This window comes from Mastigoproctus giganteus, chromosome 3 (genome assembly GCF_048544385.1).
Source record: "Mastigoproctus giganteus isolate SK-2022 chromosome 3, ASM4854438v1, whole genome shotgun sequence".
NCBI classification, from domain to species: Eukaryota; Metazoa; Arthropoda; class Arachnida; order Uropygi; family Thelyphonidae; genus Mastigoproctus; species Mastigoproctus giganteus.
In genome coordinates, this window is record NC_143577.1 from 144,782,597 (window position 1) to 144,801,102 (window position 18,506).

At 34.4% G+C, this 18,506-nt stretch overlaps 1 protein-coding gene across 2 annotated transcripts in view; it reads left to right on the forward strand.

The window, feature by feature from the left end:
* Nucleotides 1-18,506, forward strand: part of tun (N-terminal glutamine amidase tungus) — a 100,853-nt gene that overhangs the window by 67,071 nt on the left and 15,276 nt on the right. For both annotated transcript variants that reach the window (XR_016546788.1, XM_090370691.1), the window contains exon 5: nt 7,830-7,954. Coding sequence is in view for 1 of the 2 variants with exons in the window: in XM_090370691.1 (XP_090226817.1) it covers nt 7,830-7,954 (125 nt within the window). In the remaining variant the exon portion in view is untranslated. The remainder of the gene's footprint in view (nt 1-7,829; nt 7,955-18,506) is intronic.

The following is an 18,506-nucleotide window of genomic DNA, read 5'->3' on the forward strand; positions in this document are numbered from 1 at the left end:
CAAAGCTGCATTGCACTGTATGCTAGATATGACTGTCAATAGATACCATTACTAGTAGTAGTAGTGGAATACAATGCAAGAAAGCATGCTTATAAAACATCACCATAAAAAAAAGCTTCCAAATAACCTGTCCATCTCTTCCAATAATTTGTCAAGTTCGTTCTTGAATTTATTCTAACTACTCAATTCCACAACATGTGGAAGTTCGTTCTTAAAATCAACCACCTGCTGGCTGAAGCCAAACCAATTAGAATTTATGATCTCTCATGTGTAATCTCAGCAAGAGGAAGAATGCCATCAGAATTGAGCATGCTCAATCCAGTCAAAGCTTTAAACACCTCAAACAGATTACCACCTTGCAGGTGCCCAGTCTCTAGACAACGTAATTTGCATAACTGAAGCCTTTCTTGGTAAGACTACCTTTTGTTACCTTCACCAATCTTATTTGTCCTTCTCTGCACCTGTTCCAGCAGATTTACATCCTACCTAAAATGAGGCTCCAGAACTGTGTGCAGTACTCAAGATTCAGCCTAACCTTTACCTTTGTACAACGGAATAATCACTTCCATATTCCTGCTAGCATAGTTCCCACATACCCTTGACAGAATCCTATGAGCTGTCCAGGCAGCTCTCTGCATTGCTCAGATAACTTCTTATCTGACTGCACAACTGACTGTGATTTTTAGGGCTCAGGTTGCAAAATAGTTAATTGACGTGTAAGTTGGGCAAGTGCATCATTTCTACACTCAGTCAGCTACTAAGTAACTAGTAATTGGTATCGTTAAGTACATCTCATATTGTGAATACCTTCACAATGAGTTACTACCTCGAATAAATAATGCTTCACCAATGAAGAAGACTACTGTTACTTAACCATTGGTGAAGCATTACTTATTCGAAGTAAAGTGTGTTAGTTGTCTGACTGCACCAGGGGTTTACCCCATCTCCGCATTGTATTCTTTGTGAGTGACATAGAACTCTGTGGAGGCCAGAGATTTAAAAAGTGTATGGGGAGTGGTCTGTGGTGTAGTGTTATGTTCTGTTGTTTCTCTGACTATTTAGCCATTGGGACCCCCAGTTGCCCACACTTTGCCATGAGGAGGCAGGTCAGGCACCCAGTAGATTATTTAAGTACTCTGGCAGACTCCACCACCTAATTTCAAAGGATTTCAGTGGCAAGCCTAAAAAAAGGGGGGGGGGGGGTTGTACATTAGAATTTGGCCAAAAGAGATTTACAAGAAAGCAGTAGAATTTAGACATTGATTAGAATTTGGCAGCATTGTTAAGGGGTGTACTCAGTCAGTTTAGTAAGGGGGGGAGACTGAAGACTAGGGGAAATCAGATAGAAGGATAGGGACAACAGAGTAAGCATCCCCCAAAGAGGTCAGTGGAGACAAGCCCCACCAGGCAAAGTATGGGGGAAGGCAGGCAGGCAGGGAGGAGAGGAAACAGAAACCTGTCTCCTCCTCCCCTGCCTGGGGATGGGGTTTTAAAGGGAACCGGGTTAGAGTACCCAGTTCAGATCGCCAATGGTGTGTCGGCAGCAAAGCTGCAGAATGTCTTTGTCAGTGATAGTTGTCATGTCCAAGTGGTGTCGAATCCAGTAGGAAGGTCAAGCTGCCCATTCCACTCCAGGGATGGGATATGTTAGCTGCCAGTGGGGAACCCACCAGGCGAAGGGCTGGGAGAGACACACATTTACTTCATTCATAATCTGCATTCTCACTCTACTTGCATTCTATTTTTTTTTATTTTTTTATACTTCTTATATTTTATATATACAGTGGATTCCGGTTATTTGGGCCACCGGTTAATCGGGGCAGCCGTTTATTTGGGGCAAATCATAAAAAACAGAAACCAGTCAAGAAAATAGCCAGGGTTTACTTTGCTTAATTGGGACAGCATGCTGTTTAATCGGGGCAGAACTGGAGATTACCCTGCAATTGTCTCCAACGGTACCGCATGGTTCAGTCAAAATTCTGGAGGTCACAACCATAAAACAATAAAAACAATTAGCAGTCACCTGTTCTCTTCTTTCCTATTTTTAAAGCTTTGTAACTTGTTACTCGGTTCTCACTTGCACGTATTGTGTTACTTGCAATTTGTGTGTGCCATGTTCTTTGTTATTGATTGCTTATCTTTTTAACTGTGTTAAATTTTAACTCCCACCCACAAATGTCAGTGAACAGAAACGTCAACTAGTTCGTATGTACATATTACAATACGTTATTAATTATTCCGATAATCACGTATATTCTACCGATTTTCACGTATTTTTTAATTCGTAAGGTAATAAAGGGTAAATTTTTGCTTAATTATCTTTGCTTTTATAGCCTGTGGATAATATCCTCCTATTTTTGCTAATTAGCATCTGTTTAATAGAATTAAAATTCAATTCACAAACGTGATCACAATGACTGGCCTTACTGCACATTGTATAGTGAACGGTACTTTACTATGTTGAGTTCTTTGTAACGTGATTTGATTTTACAGTGAACCAATTGTAAAAAAAGGGGGGGGGGGTACATTGTATTTTTAACTATTTACGTGAAACTTTGGATAATTGGGCCAGCCACTTAATCGGGCCAAAATGCACTAGACCCGATGTGTCCCAAATAACAGGAATGGACTGTATGTGTGTGTGTGTGTGTGTATATATATATATATATACAGCCCCCTTTACAATTGATTCACAGTACAATTGAATCACATTATGACGAACTCAACATAGTAAAGTACCGTTCGCTATATGATGTGCAGTAAGCGCCGGTCATTGTGATCACTTTTGTGAATTGAATTTTAATTCTATTAAACAGCGATTCTAATTAGCAAAAATAGGAGGAATATTATCCACAGGCTATAAATGCAAAGATATATTAAGCAGATATTTACCCTTTATTACCTTACCAATTAAAAAATATGTGAAAATCGGAAGAATATAGTAATAGTAATAGAGGCATGTGATGCAAGAAAGCAAGCATATGAGCTTATGTAGCATCAGCCAAAAAAAAATTCACACAACCATTCCCTCCAAATGTTTGTCCAGTTCCTCCTTGAATTTATTTAAGCTATCAACTTCCACAACGAAAGTTGGCAGTTTGTTCCGGCATTACCCATCTGCTGGCTAAAGGCAAATTTCCACACATCTGTTCTACAACTGTCTTTCCTCAATTTGAATTTATGCCCCCTTAGGTTCGTAATCTGAGCAAGTGGAAGAATCCCATCAGAATTTGATGTGAACAACCCATTCAAGGCCTTATACATCTCAATCAGATCACCTTGCAGGTGCCTAGTCTCCAGCCGCTGCAATTTGCAGAACTTAAGCTTCTCTTGGTAAGTGGATTCCTTCATTCCCCTCACCAATCTTCTTGCGTTTCTCTGTACATGCTTGAGAAAATCTACATCCTTCCTAAAATGTGACCTCCAGGCCTGTACGCAATACTCAAGGCGTGGCCTGACCATTGCCTTATACAAAGGGATAATTACCTCTTTTTCCCTGCTAGCAAAATTCCTGTATATCATTGACAAAACCCTGACCTGCTCTTGCTCCCTGTCTGAATTGCTCAGAAAACTTCATATCTGACTGCACAGTTACTCCCAGGTCTTATATATACGTGATAATCGGAATAATTAATACGTACTGTAATCCATGCTTTTTTTATTAAAGGTGTAGTCAACTTCCAAAGATTTTGTGCCTCTAAAACATCTTGGGTTTTTTGATATTCCGACGACCAGAAGTCTTAATTTTTCACTTCCTGTCATATTTGCTCCAACTAGCACAGTGATTCTTTCTTTGCTTTGTTTTCTGCCAAAACATTTATCATCCTTAAAAGCAAGTGTTCTATTTGGTAAACATTTAAAGAATAAACCCATTTCATCAGCATTAGAAACAATCTTACGCTCATATTCTTCCAAAATCTTCTGGTATTGTTCCTCCAACCGTTGCAATCTTCTTCGCTTACATTAACACTTTCTCCACAAATAACCTTTTCCACAATTCTGTGGCGCTTCTTAAATTTATCTAGCCACCCAGTGCTCGCATTAAATTCTTTATGTCCAAAGGACTGTGCAAATTTCAGAGCTTGTTGCTTAATTATTAGGCTCGATATTGGGATATTCTTTTCACGTATCATTTGCACCCATTTTAGAACAGCTTTATCAACATCTTTGTATATACACAACTTAATTCGCTTCTTGTCTGCTCCTCCTTCAATTGCATTTAAAATTGATTCTCGATTTTTTTTTTTTTTAAATCGTAGATTTTAAAAAAATCTATCTTGATTTTTATCTAGATAAAAAAAATCTATCTAGATTTTAAAAAAATCTATCTTTAGATAGATTTTAAAAAAATCTATCTTTAGATAGATTTTAAAAAAATCTATCTTTAGATAGATTTTAAAAAAATCTATCTAAAAAAAAAAATCTTGCCATATCTGCTTGCAGATATGCCATATTTCTGCGCAACATCGTTTTTCTTAAAACCCTGGTCAATATCATAACAATCTTTGCTTTATCATTAATACTTAAACACTTTCTCTTCGACATTGTTTTTGCAATTGTAAAAATTACTGGACTGCAGCTCTTGGCGATACATATATCGGAAACTTCTCTATGCTGGCCGTATAGTGAATTATTAGTACAGGTACTTCCTACTCAATGACGTTCCCTTGCCAATTTAACAGTATCACTCCCTTTGAAGAAATATACGACTTTGTGAATTTCTTTTATTCCGCTTTCATTCATATATACACGAAAGAAAATTTATGATTAACGTATGCTGTATGTTACTTTTCAGAAAAAAAAAAAAAAAGAAAAACAACAAGAGCATATAGCCTATGTGATTGATGACGAACGAAAAAAAAAAAAAAAAAAAAAATTCATGAAAACATCTTCTGGGGATCCAGTTAGACGAGAACGGAAATATCATATAATGATTGACATGAAGGTCACGTGGTACAATTGAGGTGAGAAGCTAATGTCACTCAGTAGGTGTTACTAAAAACCGACTATGGTAGCATTCTATGTATTTCTGCCGCAGCATGCTAAAGGCTTACTGCAGCAAATTTCGTTTTCCCCTAAGCCAACATCAATTTACAAATCTTCCCTATTTATTGTAAAGTTTATGACCACTTTTAAGAAAACCCATTTGGTTTAATAACTGTAATGAAACAAAGACCCTCCTACGGGCGTCAATGGCCACAAGTGTTCACTAAAAGCATGACTAATTCCAGATGCTAATGTGCAATTTCGGAAGGAAGGAGCAGTATATTTGAGTGGCTGTTTAGCAGTAAATGCTTGAAAATCTTCAAAAATGCTTTAACTAATTTTTTTTAAAAATTTGTTATAGAGAGACTAACACTTCGTTATATGGGGTTAATTTTACCATGTAATTTCGTTTCAGGGTGCAATGTTTCGCGAAAAAATTCGTAATGTAGAGAAATTCGTTAAATAGAAGTTCGTAATAGAGAAGTTCCACTGTATTTTTTTTTTTTTCTTTTTGTTTTTCTTTCTTTTTTTTTTTTCTTCTTCCAAGTTTCATATATATATATATATATATATATATATATCTGATAATTAAAATAAATATGATATTTAAAATAAAAAACATCAGCCAGTAGTACGGCAAAAATGCAGAGCGAAACGAAACGCAAAATAATCAAAAAGGGAAGGAAAAGTAGAGATAATAAGACAAAAAAGTAGTCGATAATCCCCTGTATAATTTAGTCGTTAAACCCAATTAATAAAAACGATGTAAATTTAAAATAATGCCAATTATATATAATTTAGCGGTATCCCCCTTGAAGGTACCAGTTCCAAAAGACGTGAAATATCACCAAAAAGGGGTTAAAGAAACTACAAAAACTAAAATATCAAAATGATAGACTGACCATTATGCCCCATATCGACAGAGGACCACGAGGCCAATAATGGTCATGGAATCGCTGTATTTCAATCGTCATACAAATCATCGCAAAGGCGGAAATATCGAAGAACCAAACCACCCTTCCATTCTCCGATAGATCAACCAATGCAGAGGATTTGCATGGCGGTGGTCCTTATGCAGCGAGAAATAATCTATAGAACAGACAGCACTCTTGATCAGAGCCACACCACTGACATAATGCAAGCTTAACCAGCTTATATAATAGAAAGGAAAAGAATAGATGGCGGCACAGGCGCTGCTTATTTAGCATATCAACCCACTACTACCACTAATTTATATAATGTGATGTAAAAGTTAGGCAAAAGTAATAAAAATAAATAAATATGAATATGATGAATATGAATATTATTTTGCGTTTCGTTTCGCTCTGCATTTTTGCCATACTACTGGCTAATGTTTTTTATTTTAAATATCATATTTATTTTAATTATCAGATATAATTGGGCTTCATGTGGAGGATGTGCATTTGCTGCCTCTAATGATAGCTTCATATTCATATTTATTTATTTTTATTACTTTTGTCTAACTTTTACATCACATTATATATATATATACTATGTATATACACAATATACACTTGTGTATATACATAGTATATATGTATATACACAAGTGTATATACACACTTGTGTATATACAAGTGTATATACACAAGCTAATATACACAAACACACACACACACTTTGTTTTTTCTCACTCACATATCTTTTTCTCACACGCTGATAGGTGGCAAATGAAGTTTGCCGCCTCTCAACGTTCAGAAGTTTGCCACCTTTGAACGAAAAGGACCTGTGGGTAATTGTGCAGGTAGATATGAAGTTTTCTGAGCACTGCAGATGGTTTGCAATAAGCAAATTAGCTCATAGTGTCTTGTCAGTTTTATACAGGAATTTTTCTAGCAGGGATATGGAGGTGATTATCCCCTTGTATAAAGCAGTGGTCAGGCCACACCTTGAGTACTGTATACTGGTCTGGAGGCCTCATTTTAAAAAGGATGCAGAGCTGTTGGAACAAGTACAGAGAAGGGCAACAACATTAGTGAATGGAACAAAGGGTTGCTCTTAAGAAGAAAGGCTTAAATTTTGCAAATTACAGTGTCTGGAGACTAGGCACCTGCGAGGTGATCTGATTGAGGTGTATAAAGCCTTGAATGAACCATCAGCATTGAGCATGCTCAATGCTGATGGAATTCTTCCTCTTGCTCAGAATAATCACCTGAGAGGGCATTAATTCAAATCGAGGAAAGACAGATGTAGGATAGATGTGCAGAAGTTTGCCTTTAGTCAGTGGGTAGTTGGTTTGTGGAACAGACTTGCATCCTTTGTTGTGGAAGATGATAGCCTAAATAAATTAAATCTGAGCTGGACAGGTATTTGGAACAAACAGAGGGGTGAAATGGGTGTGGATTTTTTTTTTTTTTTGGCTGATGCTGCATAAACTTGCTTTCTTGCATCATATTGCTTCTACTAATGCTAATGCTAAAGACCATTATATGCTCCAGCATACAATGGAGTTGATGTTCACCAGTTTCTGGCAAAAAAAAATAAATCCATGTGTGTGAACATGCACCCTACTCATTGTCATAAAATATAATATTTATTTTATTGCTTAAGGGAACCCATTTTCAGTCCATTGAAGACACTGGGGGAAACAAAAATAACTGTGGTGTTAAGTGTTTACAGAGGCTGACTTCCAGAAATGTTTCTGTGCCTATGTCTGGATGATTCATGGTTTTGCTATCCACAGACAGCCAAAGTGTGACACATTTAATTAAAAAGTACAGATCTGTACTTTTTTAAGCTTTGATACTTAATGAATTTTTCATGCAAATTTTTGATACTTAATTATTCATGCAAATAGATGTAACATGTTACTTTTCTTCCAGGCAATTTAGAATAATACCAGGAGAGTTGTATTTAAAAACCTTTTCATCTGACCGATCAAGAATGAAAAAATCTGATGGCAGTTGGATTAAAAATCCTCCCGTATATCCTGCAATTCAGATTGAAGGTAAGTTGTTATGATAATATTATTAAAAATTTATTAATGTTGTTTTAGGCTCATTACTGTTTTCAGACATAATTGTTTGTATTGGAAATATTGCTTACATGGTCATGTTATGGTAGTCTTTTTTAAGATTGTGAGTATTACCATGTTTTCTGGGGATGGAGGAAATCCTTCAGATTATACATAAAAGGAAGTGGAATTTAAAAAAAAAAAAAAAAAAAAAAAAACAACTAGAAATTAATTTACTAATAACTGAATAATAGATGAAAAGCATTACAATTATTTAGTAAATATGGGTTGAATTTGAAGATATTAAATATCTTTCCAATATGGGTTGAATTTGAAGTGTAATATATCAAATTTATTGCTGGAGATTATCTCAAAAGTTTCAGTTCCTTGGTACATTTCATACTTTTTTTTAATTTCCATTTATTTCTTTTATTTTTCAATCACTATCTCTATTTTACTTTGAAATTGCTTGTGCATTACCTAAAGACTTGTGAAATCCAGATACTATACATGAAACTATACAATTTCAGCTGTCCACTGACAAATTTCACTGTACAGGATTCCTCTGCATAATGCTCTTAACTGCAGAAAAAAATAAACTAAGAGTGCTAAGTGCACATTAATGCAGGGGTTGCCCATAGGAAATAACATAAATAATTTAACTTGTTTGTATGACCATTATTTTTTGACTGATTTTAAGGCACCATTTTCTATATAACAATATCAAATGTAGTTTTAAGTTTAAATATAAACTTAAAATGCATAAATTAAGCAATAAATACAATATATGTTTAAGAAATGCAAGAAAACTTTCTTTAAAATCATGAAACCTTATGTCATTATAATCTTTTTTTTTTTTTTTTTTTTTTTGTAGTTGTTGGCGCATCAGCTTCTGTGGCCATAATGCACCTCCCAAGGTTTTTGCAGTACTTTGATCCAAGCCCGAGGCAGGATTCGAACCCGCGACCTTTAGGTTGCCAGGTAGGCACTTTACCCATCCGGCTAACCTGGTCGGCGTCATTATCATCATCCATTTTCAATCCACTGCAGGATGGACTTTCCAACAACTTTCCAGTTCCTTCTGTTTTGTGCAATGGCCATTCATTTACTGCCTGTGAACTTTTTAATTTCATCTGCCCATCTCCTTTGTTGTCTTCCAGGTTTTCGTTTAGCTCCTCTTGGGTAGCATTCTGTTATTTTCTTAGTCCATCTGTCATCATGTCTTCGAGCTATGTATCCTGCCCAAGTCCATTTCAGTTCTTTAGTTTTGATAAGAATGTCCTTTACTTGAGTTTGCTGCCTAATCCATATTTCTCTTATCCAACAGCCTGATTCCTAATATAATTTGTTCTGTTTTTCACTGTGTAGTTTCAGCTTCTCTTCCATTCTTTTGGTGAGTGTCCAAGTTTTCACTTCCATAAGGCATGGTGGGGAGTATATATTGGTTCATTATTTTACATTTTAGACAAATTGGGATATTACTCCTCAAAATGTGACTGTATTTCCTGATTGCTATCCATCTGAAATTTTATTCTTCTCTTGACTTGCAGCCATTTATTATTATTACAGCTAATGTCCAAGATTAGTATAAGAATCCACCTTTTCAGTTTCTGCTCCTTCAAAGATTATACCCCTTCCTGCATCATACTTGTTCATCGTTACTTTTGTTTTAATCATATTCGTCTTTAGTCTGAAATCCTTCCTAACTCTGCATAACTGATAAGCTCTTATGATCACAATATCATCTGCAAATCATAAATGGTTTAGGTACTCTCCATTCACATTGACTCCTTTCTGCGACCAGTCCAATCTTCTGAAACTAAGGGCAGCAGTAAACAACTTTGGAGATAATATGTCTCCTTGTCAAACTCCTTTCTCAATTTTAAATTTGCTATTGTCTTTGTCTAGTCTAAAAAAAAGAGAAGTTGAAACTACCTACATGGTAAACTAAAATCAGTTGTACAGGTGTTTCAGTGATTATTTTAGCCACAAGAGTGATATTTGATGCTAAGATCACTCTGAATTGTTGTTTTAGCGGACTGTAAAAGGAAATCCAAGTCTGACACGAAGCCATCTGTGTATCTACTACGTGTAATCACTGTGAAATGTAAAGTACTGTACAATGAACTGACTGGAACCAAAACTAAACTGAAAACAGCACACTGCTAAGCAGAGTTACTGCATAGTCTGCTGCTAAAAGCAGCTCCCTCTTTTAGGAAACAGTAATTCCTAAAGTGAAGTTTTATAAACAATGCTTCAATAAACTTTAGTCATTTAGAACAACTGAATTAGCAATTCCTTTCCCATAACACTGCTGGGTGGGTGGATTTGTAAAGTGTATATTTTTGTAATATGCAAGAAATGGGCGCATGTGTGCATAGTGTTTTACTGCCACAAACACAGAAAACTTGTGACTGTACAGAGATCTACAGAAAATTAACATAGAGATATAAATTATTCATGGGCACATTAAATAATTCTTAGGACAATTTATGATAGACACTGTCATAAATCAGAAATAAATTGGAAATGCAGCATTTATTCAGTTAGCAGTTCAGTGTTTTTTTATTAATTAGTTAAATGTTAATTTTTAATAGCAAAATTAAAACTTGAAGTTACCTTTGAAGGTATGCACTATGAATTATTACAGTAAATTGGAAAATCACATTGAAGAGTTTTTTTTTTTTTTTTTTGATGGAGTCTTTCAGACACCCAAACATCTACTTTTTCTGAGAGAAAAGTGGGAGCAGCAGATGACTGACAGACAGTAATTAGTACAGTATTAGAAATGGCCACATGCTGTAAGGAAGCATATGGCTTATGCTGCACCAACCAAAAAGAATAAAATAAAATAAATAATCGTAACGATTACCATCTTTGAAGGTGCCCATCAATCGGTAGTTTAAATAAATTTTAATAATTTGTCCAATCTTGCTTTGAAAGGATGCGTGAACATTTTTTTTTTTTTATTTGTTGATACCATATAAGCCATTATCTTTTCACATAGTGCAAAATGATCCTTGCATCATTTTGCACTACTAATACCAAAAGAGTGAAGTTGGCCTGAAAAATCTATCTTTTTATATATTTTCCAAAATTTTTCTGTCTAAATATGATTTCTCCATTCATCTACCTGTTTTTATTAGCCTCACATATTATCCCTTAGGAAAACAGTTTCTGGGTAAATTTTCTTTTATAAATAAATCATAAAATAAATAATGTGGGCAGTTTTGGGCATCCAGTGTTATAGATAAAATAACTGTAAAATTTTACTTTTCGTAATGACTTGTCCTGAATAAATCCTCCCTTGAATTGCACTGTTCTCAACAATGATATGTTAAGTGTGATACCGCCTAATTGGTGATATCACACTTAACATAATGGAGAATGAAAGCGATATAGGGGTAATTGAACAGTCTAACAAAGTATTCTGAGCAGTGCTGACAGCTTTTTCAGGGCTCAGTCAATGATATACAAGAATTTTGACAACAGGGACAAGGATATGATTGTCCCATTGTATAAGATAATGGTTAGGCCAGATCTTGAGTACATATACTGGTGTGGAAACCTTATTTTAAGAAAGATGTGAATCTCTTAGAATATTGCCATTTCTTTCCTGTTTTAACAGACAGAATGAAATTAGTCATCAAATATGATATTCCTGTAGTAGACATAACTTTTTTTTTTTTTTCATTAGTGGTTCCTGTTACCCAAATAGGTATAAACATTGAAAATGATCTTTTTAGCCTGGCTATAGTTTACCATGTTTAAACAATTTGTGTGTTTGTTTGTTCAACTCTGTTACCAACAGAGACAAAATACGTGATGGTGCCAGAACTGATTACTGCTTTCTGTGTGCATGTGTGAAAAATCCTCATATTTATGTGGCTCCATGACATAGATTTAAATTCAGCACATTAGAATTTACTAGACGCGTCTATTTCTCTTTAAAGGACAGAGAAAATTTTTTTTCATTTTGTTGTTCAGTGGTATCTGTTTGCAAATGCATTACCAGTAGCATACTTTTAACCTATATATACAGGGTGTTTCAGTTAAACGTTTCAGAACTTCTAAGAGGGGTAGGGTACATCCTGACAACTCGAAATCATATAGCAATGTGGGGTCGGAAATGCTTTCCCGAAGCGGTGTTGTACACAGAAGCACCATAAAGAAAAGAGACCGTAAGTGAGAAATCGTTTTAATACATGAAAAGAAGCAAAAGGTACATGGATTAAAGTAAGTGTTCGAAGTTTCTTCCACAGGCTACAATGCACGCCTCACATCTCCGACGCATGGACATCCGAACATTCTGGAATACTCCAGGCGAATTTCGAATTTCTTCGGCAGCTACTGCGATTCTTGCAACCAGCTCCTCAGCATTGTCAACAGGGGTGTCATAAACTAGCGATTTCATATGACCCCAGAAATAAAAATCAAGACATGATAGGTCGGGTGACCGAGCAGGCCAATGCACGGGACCACCACGTCCGATCCACTGTTGACCAAATGTGACATCCAGGTAGTTACGAACATCTCCGCTATAATGGGCAGGGGCTCCATCGTGTTGGAACCACATTGTCTGTTGCGTCGATGCAGAAATCTGTTCATCTCTCAAAAGTTGTGGCAATACTTGCTGCAGAAAGATCAAGTAGATAGGTCCGGTTAGACGACACGGTAACAGGTAAGGTCCGATGAGGTGATCTTCCATAATACCGGCCCATACATTGACCGAAAATCGAATCTGTGCTGCACGACGTCGTATTGCATACGGGTTCTCGACCGCCCAGATATGGTCGTTATGCGTGTTGAAAATTCCTTCTTTTGTGAAGGATGCCTCATCGGAAAACAACACTTCAGCAGGAAAAAGGGGATTTGTAGCACATTTTCCAAGGTACCACTGTGCGAAAGCAATACGAGGTGCATAATCCTCCGGTTGCTGTGTCTGGACACGCTGCACGTGAAACGGATGCATGTCTTGTTCTCGGAGAATCCTCCAGACGCTGCAATGGGAAACCCCAACTGCGTTTGCTAGACTTCGTGTACTCGTTCTTGGATTCCCCTGTACATGCTGCAGCACATTCTGTTCGACGGCTGGAGTCCGTGCTGTTCTTACCCTGTCCCTGTCAGCTCTTTCAAATGAACCTCTCTCAGCTAACCTCTGGTGCAGTCTTGCAAAGAAATTATGACTGAGAATACGCCTCGTCGGATATCGTTCCGCGTACAAACGCTGTGCGGCTGGCCCACTACAATTTGCAGCCCCGTACGCCAAATGCATATCGGCTAACTCTGCATTCGTGTAATCATCCATCCTACTAACTTGGCGTCCTTGTGAGAAATTAAGATTCCCTGCACTAAAGCTCGGAATTTTCGATTCTGCCCATTGGTATATGATTTCGAGTTGTCAGGATGTACCCTACCCCTCTTAGAAGTTCTGAAACGTTTAACTGAAACACCCTGTGTATATATATATATATATATATATATATATATATATATATATTTTTTTTTTTTTTTTTGTATTGACATTTCTATGGGTAGTTTATGCCCGTATTCCATGTTTGGCTATACAGCTAGTGGGAGGTAAAGTTAGATAAGTACTTAGGACAGCAATAGACACTCCTGCCCTCATATTGCACTAATAGCTCAGAGTGTTGAAAAGATTTAAGGGGAAGGATAGTAAATAGAATATGATTATAGAAAATACAGTTGGTGCTCAGGGAATCCGGGGTTGCAAATTTCCATCTGTATTAGTAACAGCCCTGGATTAGGTAGGTATTTGCAATTTGGAAAGAGTTATCTTTGTCTCTTTGTGTATACAAAATTTTTTTTTATGTCTACTCTTAATTTTGTAATGACCATCAACTATTAACAATAATAGCCTCAACTAGCCTTAAGAGCTCAATTTTTTGCAATTTTAAAATATTAACCATCAATTTTACGTTCTGAATAGTATTTACCATAATAGCCTTATTAGCATTAAGAACTCAATATTTAAAATTTTTCAAAAAATATTAACCATCAATTTTATGTTCTGAATAGTATTTACCATAATAGTCTCACTAGCATTAAGAACTCAATTTTTTATTAAAATCTAAAATTTTAAATATTTACTATAAAATTAATGTTCTGAATAGTTTTATATTCTTAGATTTACTAGCTTTAAGAATTAAATTTTTTAAAAATTAATTTTACAATATTAACCGTCAAATTTGCTTTCTGAATAGTTTTTGAAAAAATAGACTCGCTAGCCTTAAGGATTCAATTTTTATATATGTTAAATTTAAAGTTTAAAATATTAACCATCATACTTACTTTCTGAGTAGTTTTACAATTAAATAGGCTCACTAGCCTTAATAACTGGATTTTAAATTTAAAACTAACGATCTAACTTACATTTTGAAAAGTTTACATAAAAATTAAAAATTCTTAGATAAAAGATTCGACCAAGTGAGTTGGAAAAATATTTTCAAAAAATACAAAACTTATTACCACCACTGAAACAGAGGATTATCATTATTCCTAGATATAACCTCCAATCTCCTATCGGATTAAAGATCTGCAATTATAAAACCATAGCAAAAGAACTAGAAACAGCACAAAACTGTTACTGCAACCATTCCAGGTAAAAAAAGATTTATCAGTACAGACCATCAACATGTCCTCACAGGCAATTTATAAATAATAGAAGATAAAGATTTAAGGAACCTTATAAAACAGGGATTTAAATATAGACCCAACTACAAAAGTAATTGGAATAAAGTAAGAAAACAGGTATACTCTGACCTATTACAGTTCAGTTACAAGCTATCCATTAAATATGAAATACCAATCGAAGATTTCAACGGTTGGATTAGAAATGTGCTGGATGACAGCACAAACCTTATCAAAAGCACTGAACAAACGGCAACAATTAATTATGCAAACATAAATAGCAAAATTAGAGAATTACAAAACAAATTCATAATTACTAGCGTGGATAAAGCCTCCAACAACTTTGCAATCATATGTAAAAAATTATATGCTGAAACACTAAAAAATGAAGTAACCATAAGCAACACATACAAAAAAATCAGTAATAATATGAGAAGCACATTGAACAAGATATTAGCATTACATAAATGATCAACAGTTAGAATAAACAATACTAAGATTCCATTCTTATATATGATACCCAAATTCCATAAAAAACCGGTTAGCTTCAGATTTATTACTAGTGGAAGAAATTGCTACACCAGTGTCATAGCCAATAAGTTTGCAAAAATACTAAAACAAATATACATGAACATTGAAGTAACTTGGATTATAAATAGTAATGCCAAAGTGATACAGTATATAAAAGAACATCAAAATACAACTAAAATAGAAACACATGATTTCTCTCATCTATTTACAGCAATTCCTTTAGACAAACTCAAAATAGTACTTTACACATACTATAGAGAGCATGAAGAAAAATTAAAAATAAAAGACAACCAATGGGCAGTTTATACAGAGTTCTGCCTATTCGCCGACCGGGCTAGCCGAGTGGGTAAAGTACCTGCCCGGCAACCCAAAGGTCGCGGGTTCGATTCCCGCCTCGGGCTTGGATCAAAGTACTGCAAAAACCTTGGGAGGTGCAATATGGCCACAGAAGCCGATGCGCCAACAACTACCAAAACAAAAAAAAAAAAAAAAAAAAAAAATCTGCCTATTCAATAATTACATACACAATGGCAAATACATGTATAAACAAGTAATAGAATCAAAATTGAATTCCCAATGGAATCAAAATTCTCAGTTCTGGCAGCAAACCTTTTCCTACACCACTATGAAAAGGAATACAACAAAAAGAATTATAACAAAATTAAGACATACAGACACATTGACGACATGATTTCCTTTGACTTAGAAGAGATCAAAAAGGATATCTATCCTAATGAACTAACCTTAACAAAAACAAACAGAGATAACACTAAGGTAACATTTCTAGACCTAAATATAAATATGAAGGCGGTTAACCAGATAGAAATCCGAATTTACGATAAAAGACAAGAATATAATTTCGAAACAATACACCTTAGCTATTGGAGTTCAAACATACCTATTAAAATTCAAAGAAACATAATTACCTCACAGGCCATAAGAATAATCAGAATTTGCAATAACAGTAGACTTAAATGGAAGCACTCAGAACTTTAAAAGATATAAGCTTATTAAGAACAATATTCCATACAGGCTCATAGATAAAAACTTAAAGTAATTAAAATGATACAATATGGATAGAATAGCAAACTTTGACAGAACCATTTTGTATATGGTGTATATATTTTTGTAAATAAAGTTAATCTCTGCTTACATGGACTGTACAATTCCTCTAGTATGTAAGAGAGAGAACACCCTCCAGAAGGGCAGTTTCATGTTGCTTATTACTTTTTTGTAACTAGTTTCATCTTAAAATTTTTTTTTTTTTTTTGCTTGGTTCTGCTATTTTGTTAACATTATTGTAGAGGACCGTTACCACATTGATAGATCTTGGACCGTGAGAGGTCACCACCTTTGCCCTTGACTAGGGCAGAAAACTCTAATGATCATTCTCATTTTGTGGGTCTTGTTGCCTTGGGGCAGATGGGTAAGTCCTTGCAGGAAGATAACTTGGTAATTGGCCTTTGTCTTAAATTTAACAGCAGCTACTGTCAATAACTTTAAAGAAAAAGTAACCTAACGTAGATGCCACAGTTTCTGTACATAAAATTAATCCACGTTTGTAAACTTTTGGCCCTAACACTAATATTTAAAAAAAAAAAAAAAAAAAAAAAAAAAAATGGACAGGAAACTATTGAAATGTTAATGGCAGTATATATGTACTATTTCAGTACATGTACTGTAATACTGAAATGGTGTGGCATCCTGAAGAGATATCGTTTAGCATATATCTGCCAGTTACCTACTAATTTTTAATTTTTATGTAAACTTTTCAAAACGTAAGTTGGATCGTTAGTTTTAAATTTAAAATTCAGTTAAGGCTAGTGAGTCTATTTTTGTCAAAAACTATTCAGAAAGCAAATTTGATGGTTAATATTGTAAAATTAAAATTTTAAAAAAATTTAATTCTTAAAGCTAGTAAATCTAGGAATATAAAACTATTCAGAACGTTAGTTTGATAGTAAATTGTATAAAAAATAAAAAAAAATGGAGTTCTTAAAGCTAGTAAGTCTATTATTATAAAACTAATCAGAACATTAGTTTTGTAGTGAATATTTTAAATTTTAGATTTTAATAAAAAATTGAGTTCTTAATGCTAGTGAGGCTATTATGGTAAATACTATTCAGAACATAAAATTTATGGTTGATATTTTTTATAAAATTTTAAAAATTGAGTTCTTAATGCTAATAAGGCTATTATGGTAAATACTATTCAGAATGTAAAATTGATGGTTAATATTTTAAAATTTCAAAAAATTGAGCTCTTAAGGCTAGTGAAGCTATTATTGTTAATAGTTGATGGTCATTTCAAAATTAAGAGTAGACATAAAAAAATTTTTTGGATACACAAAGAGACAAAGATAAATTTTTGTTAAACTCTTTCCAAATTGCAAATACCTACCTAATCCAGGACCGTTACTAATACGGACGGGAACTTGGAAACCCGGATTCCCTGAGCACCAACTGTATTTTCTACAATCATATCCTATTTGCTATCCTTCCCCTTAAATCTTTTCAACACTCTGAGCTATTAGTGCAATATGAGGGCAGGAATGTCTATTGCTGTCCTAAGTACTTACCTAACTTCACCTCCCACTAGCTGTATAGCCAGACATGGAATATGGGCGGAAACTACCCACACTTAGAAATATCAATACAAAAAATATTTACTTACTGTTTTATCTTTGCAGCCTGTGCAACATAGGCAAGTATTTGAGAACAATTACGATAAGAATAATAGCTTGCAAACCACTTGGAAAAAAAATAAAATAAAAACACACACACACACACACACACACACACACACACACACACACACACACACACACACACACACACACACACACACACAAATATGTAATAAGAAATAAAAATATAGAAAAATAGAGAATTAGAAAATGAGTTCAGAACAGATTAATGCCATCAAGGTATCAATTAAACATTACATCTGTCTGTAAAACTTATATTACAGTATTTATTGAACAGAATACCATGGGAATCAAATGACAAATGAAATTTAATTTAATTAGAATATGGAATATAAGTATTTAGAGTAAAAGTATACTTATAGTGCCAAGTATTTAGTTAACCTAAGTTGGAATTCATTGTTATACCCTATAATTAAACACATAATATATAATAAAATAATATAAATTAGTATTTAGTATTTGTAATGGCCACATGGTGCAAGGAGGTTTATGCTGCGCCAGCCAAAAAAAAAAAAAAATAAATAATAATAAAATAAAATAACAAAAAATAAATAAAATAATAAGAATAAAAAACAAATTAATAATAATAAGAAAATTTTAAAAATAATAATAAAAAAATTAATAAGAGAAAAGGAAATGGACAACCTATGCATTTC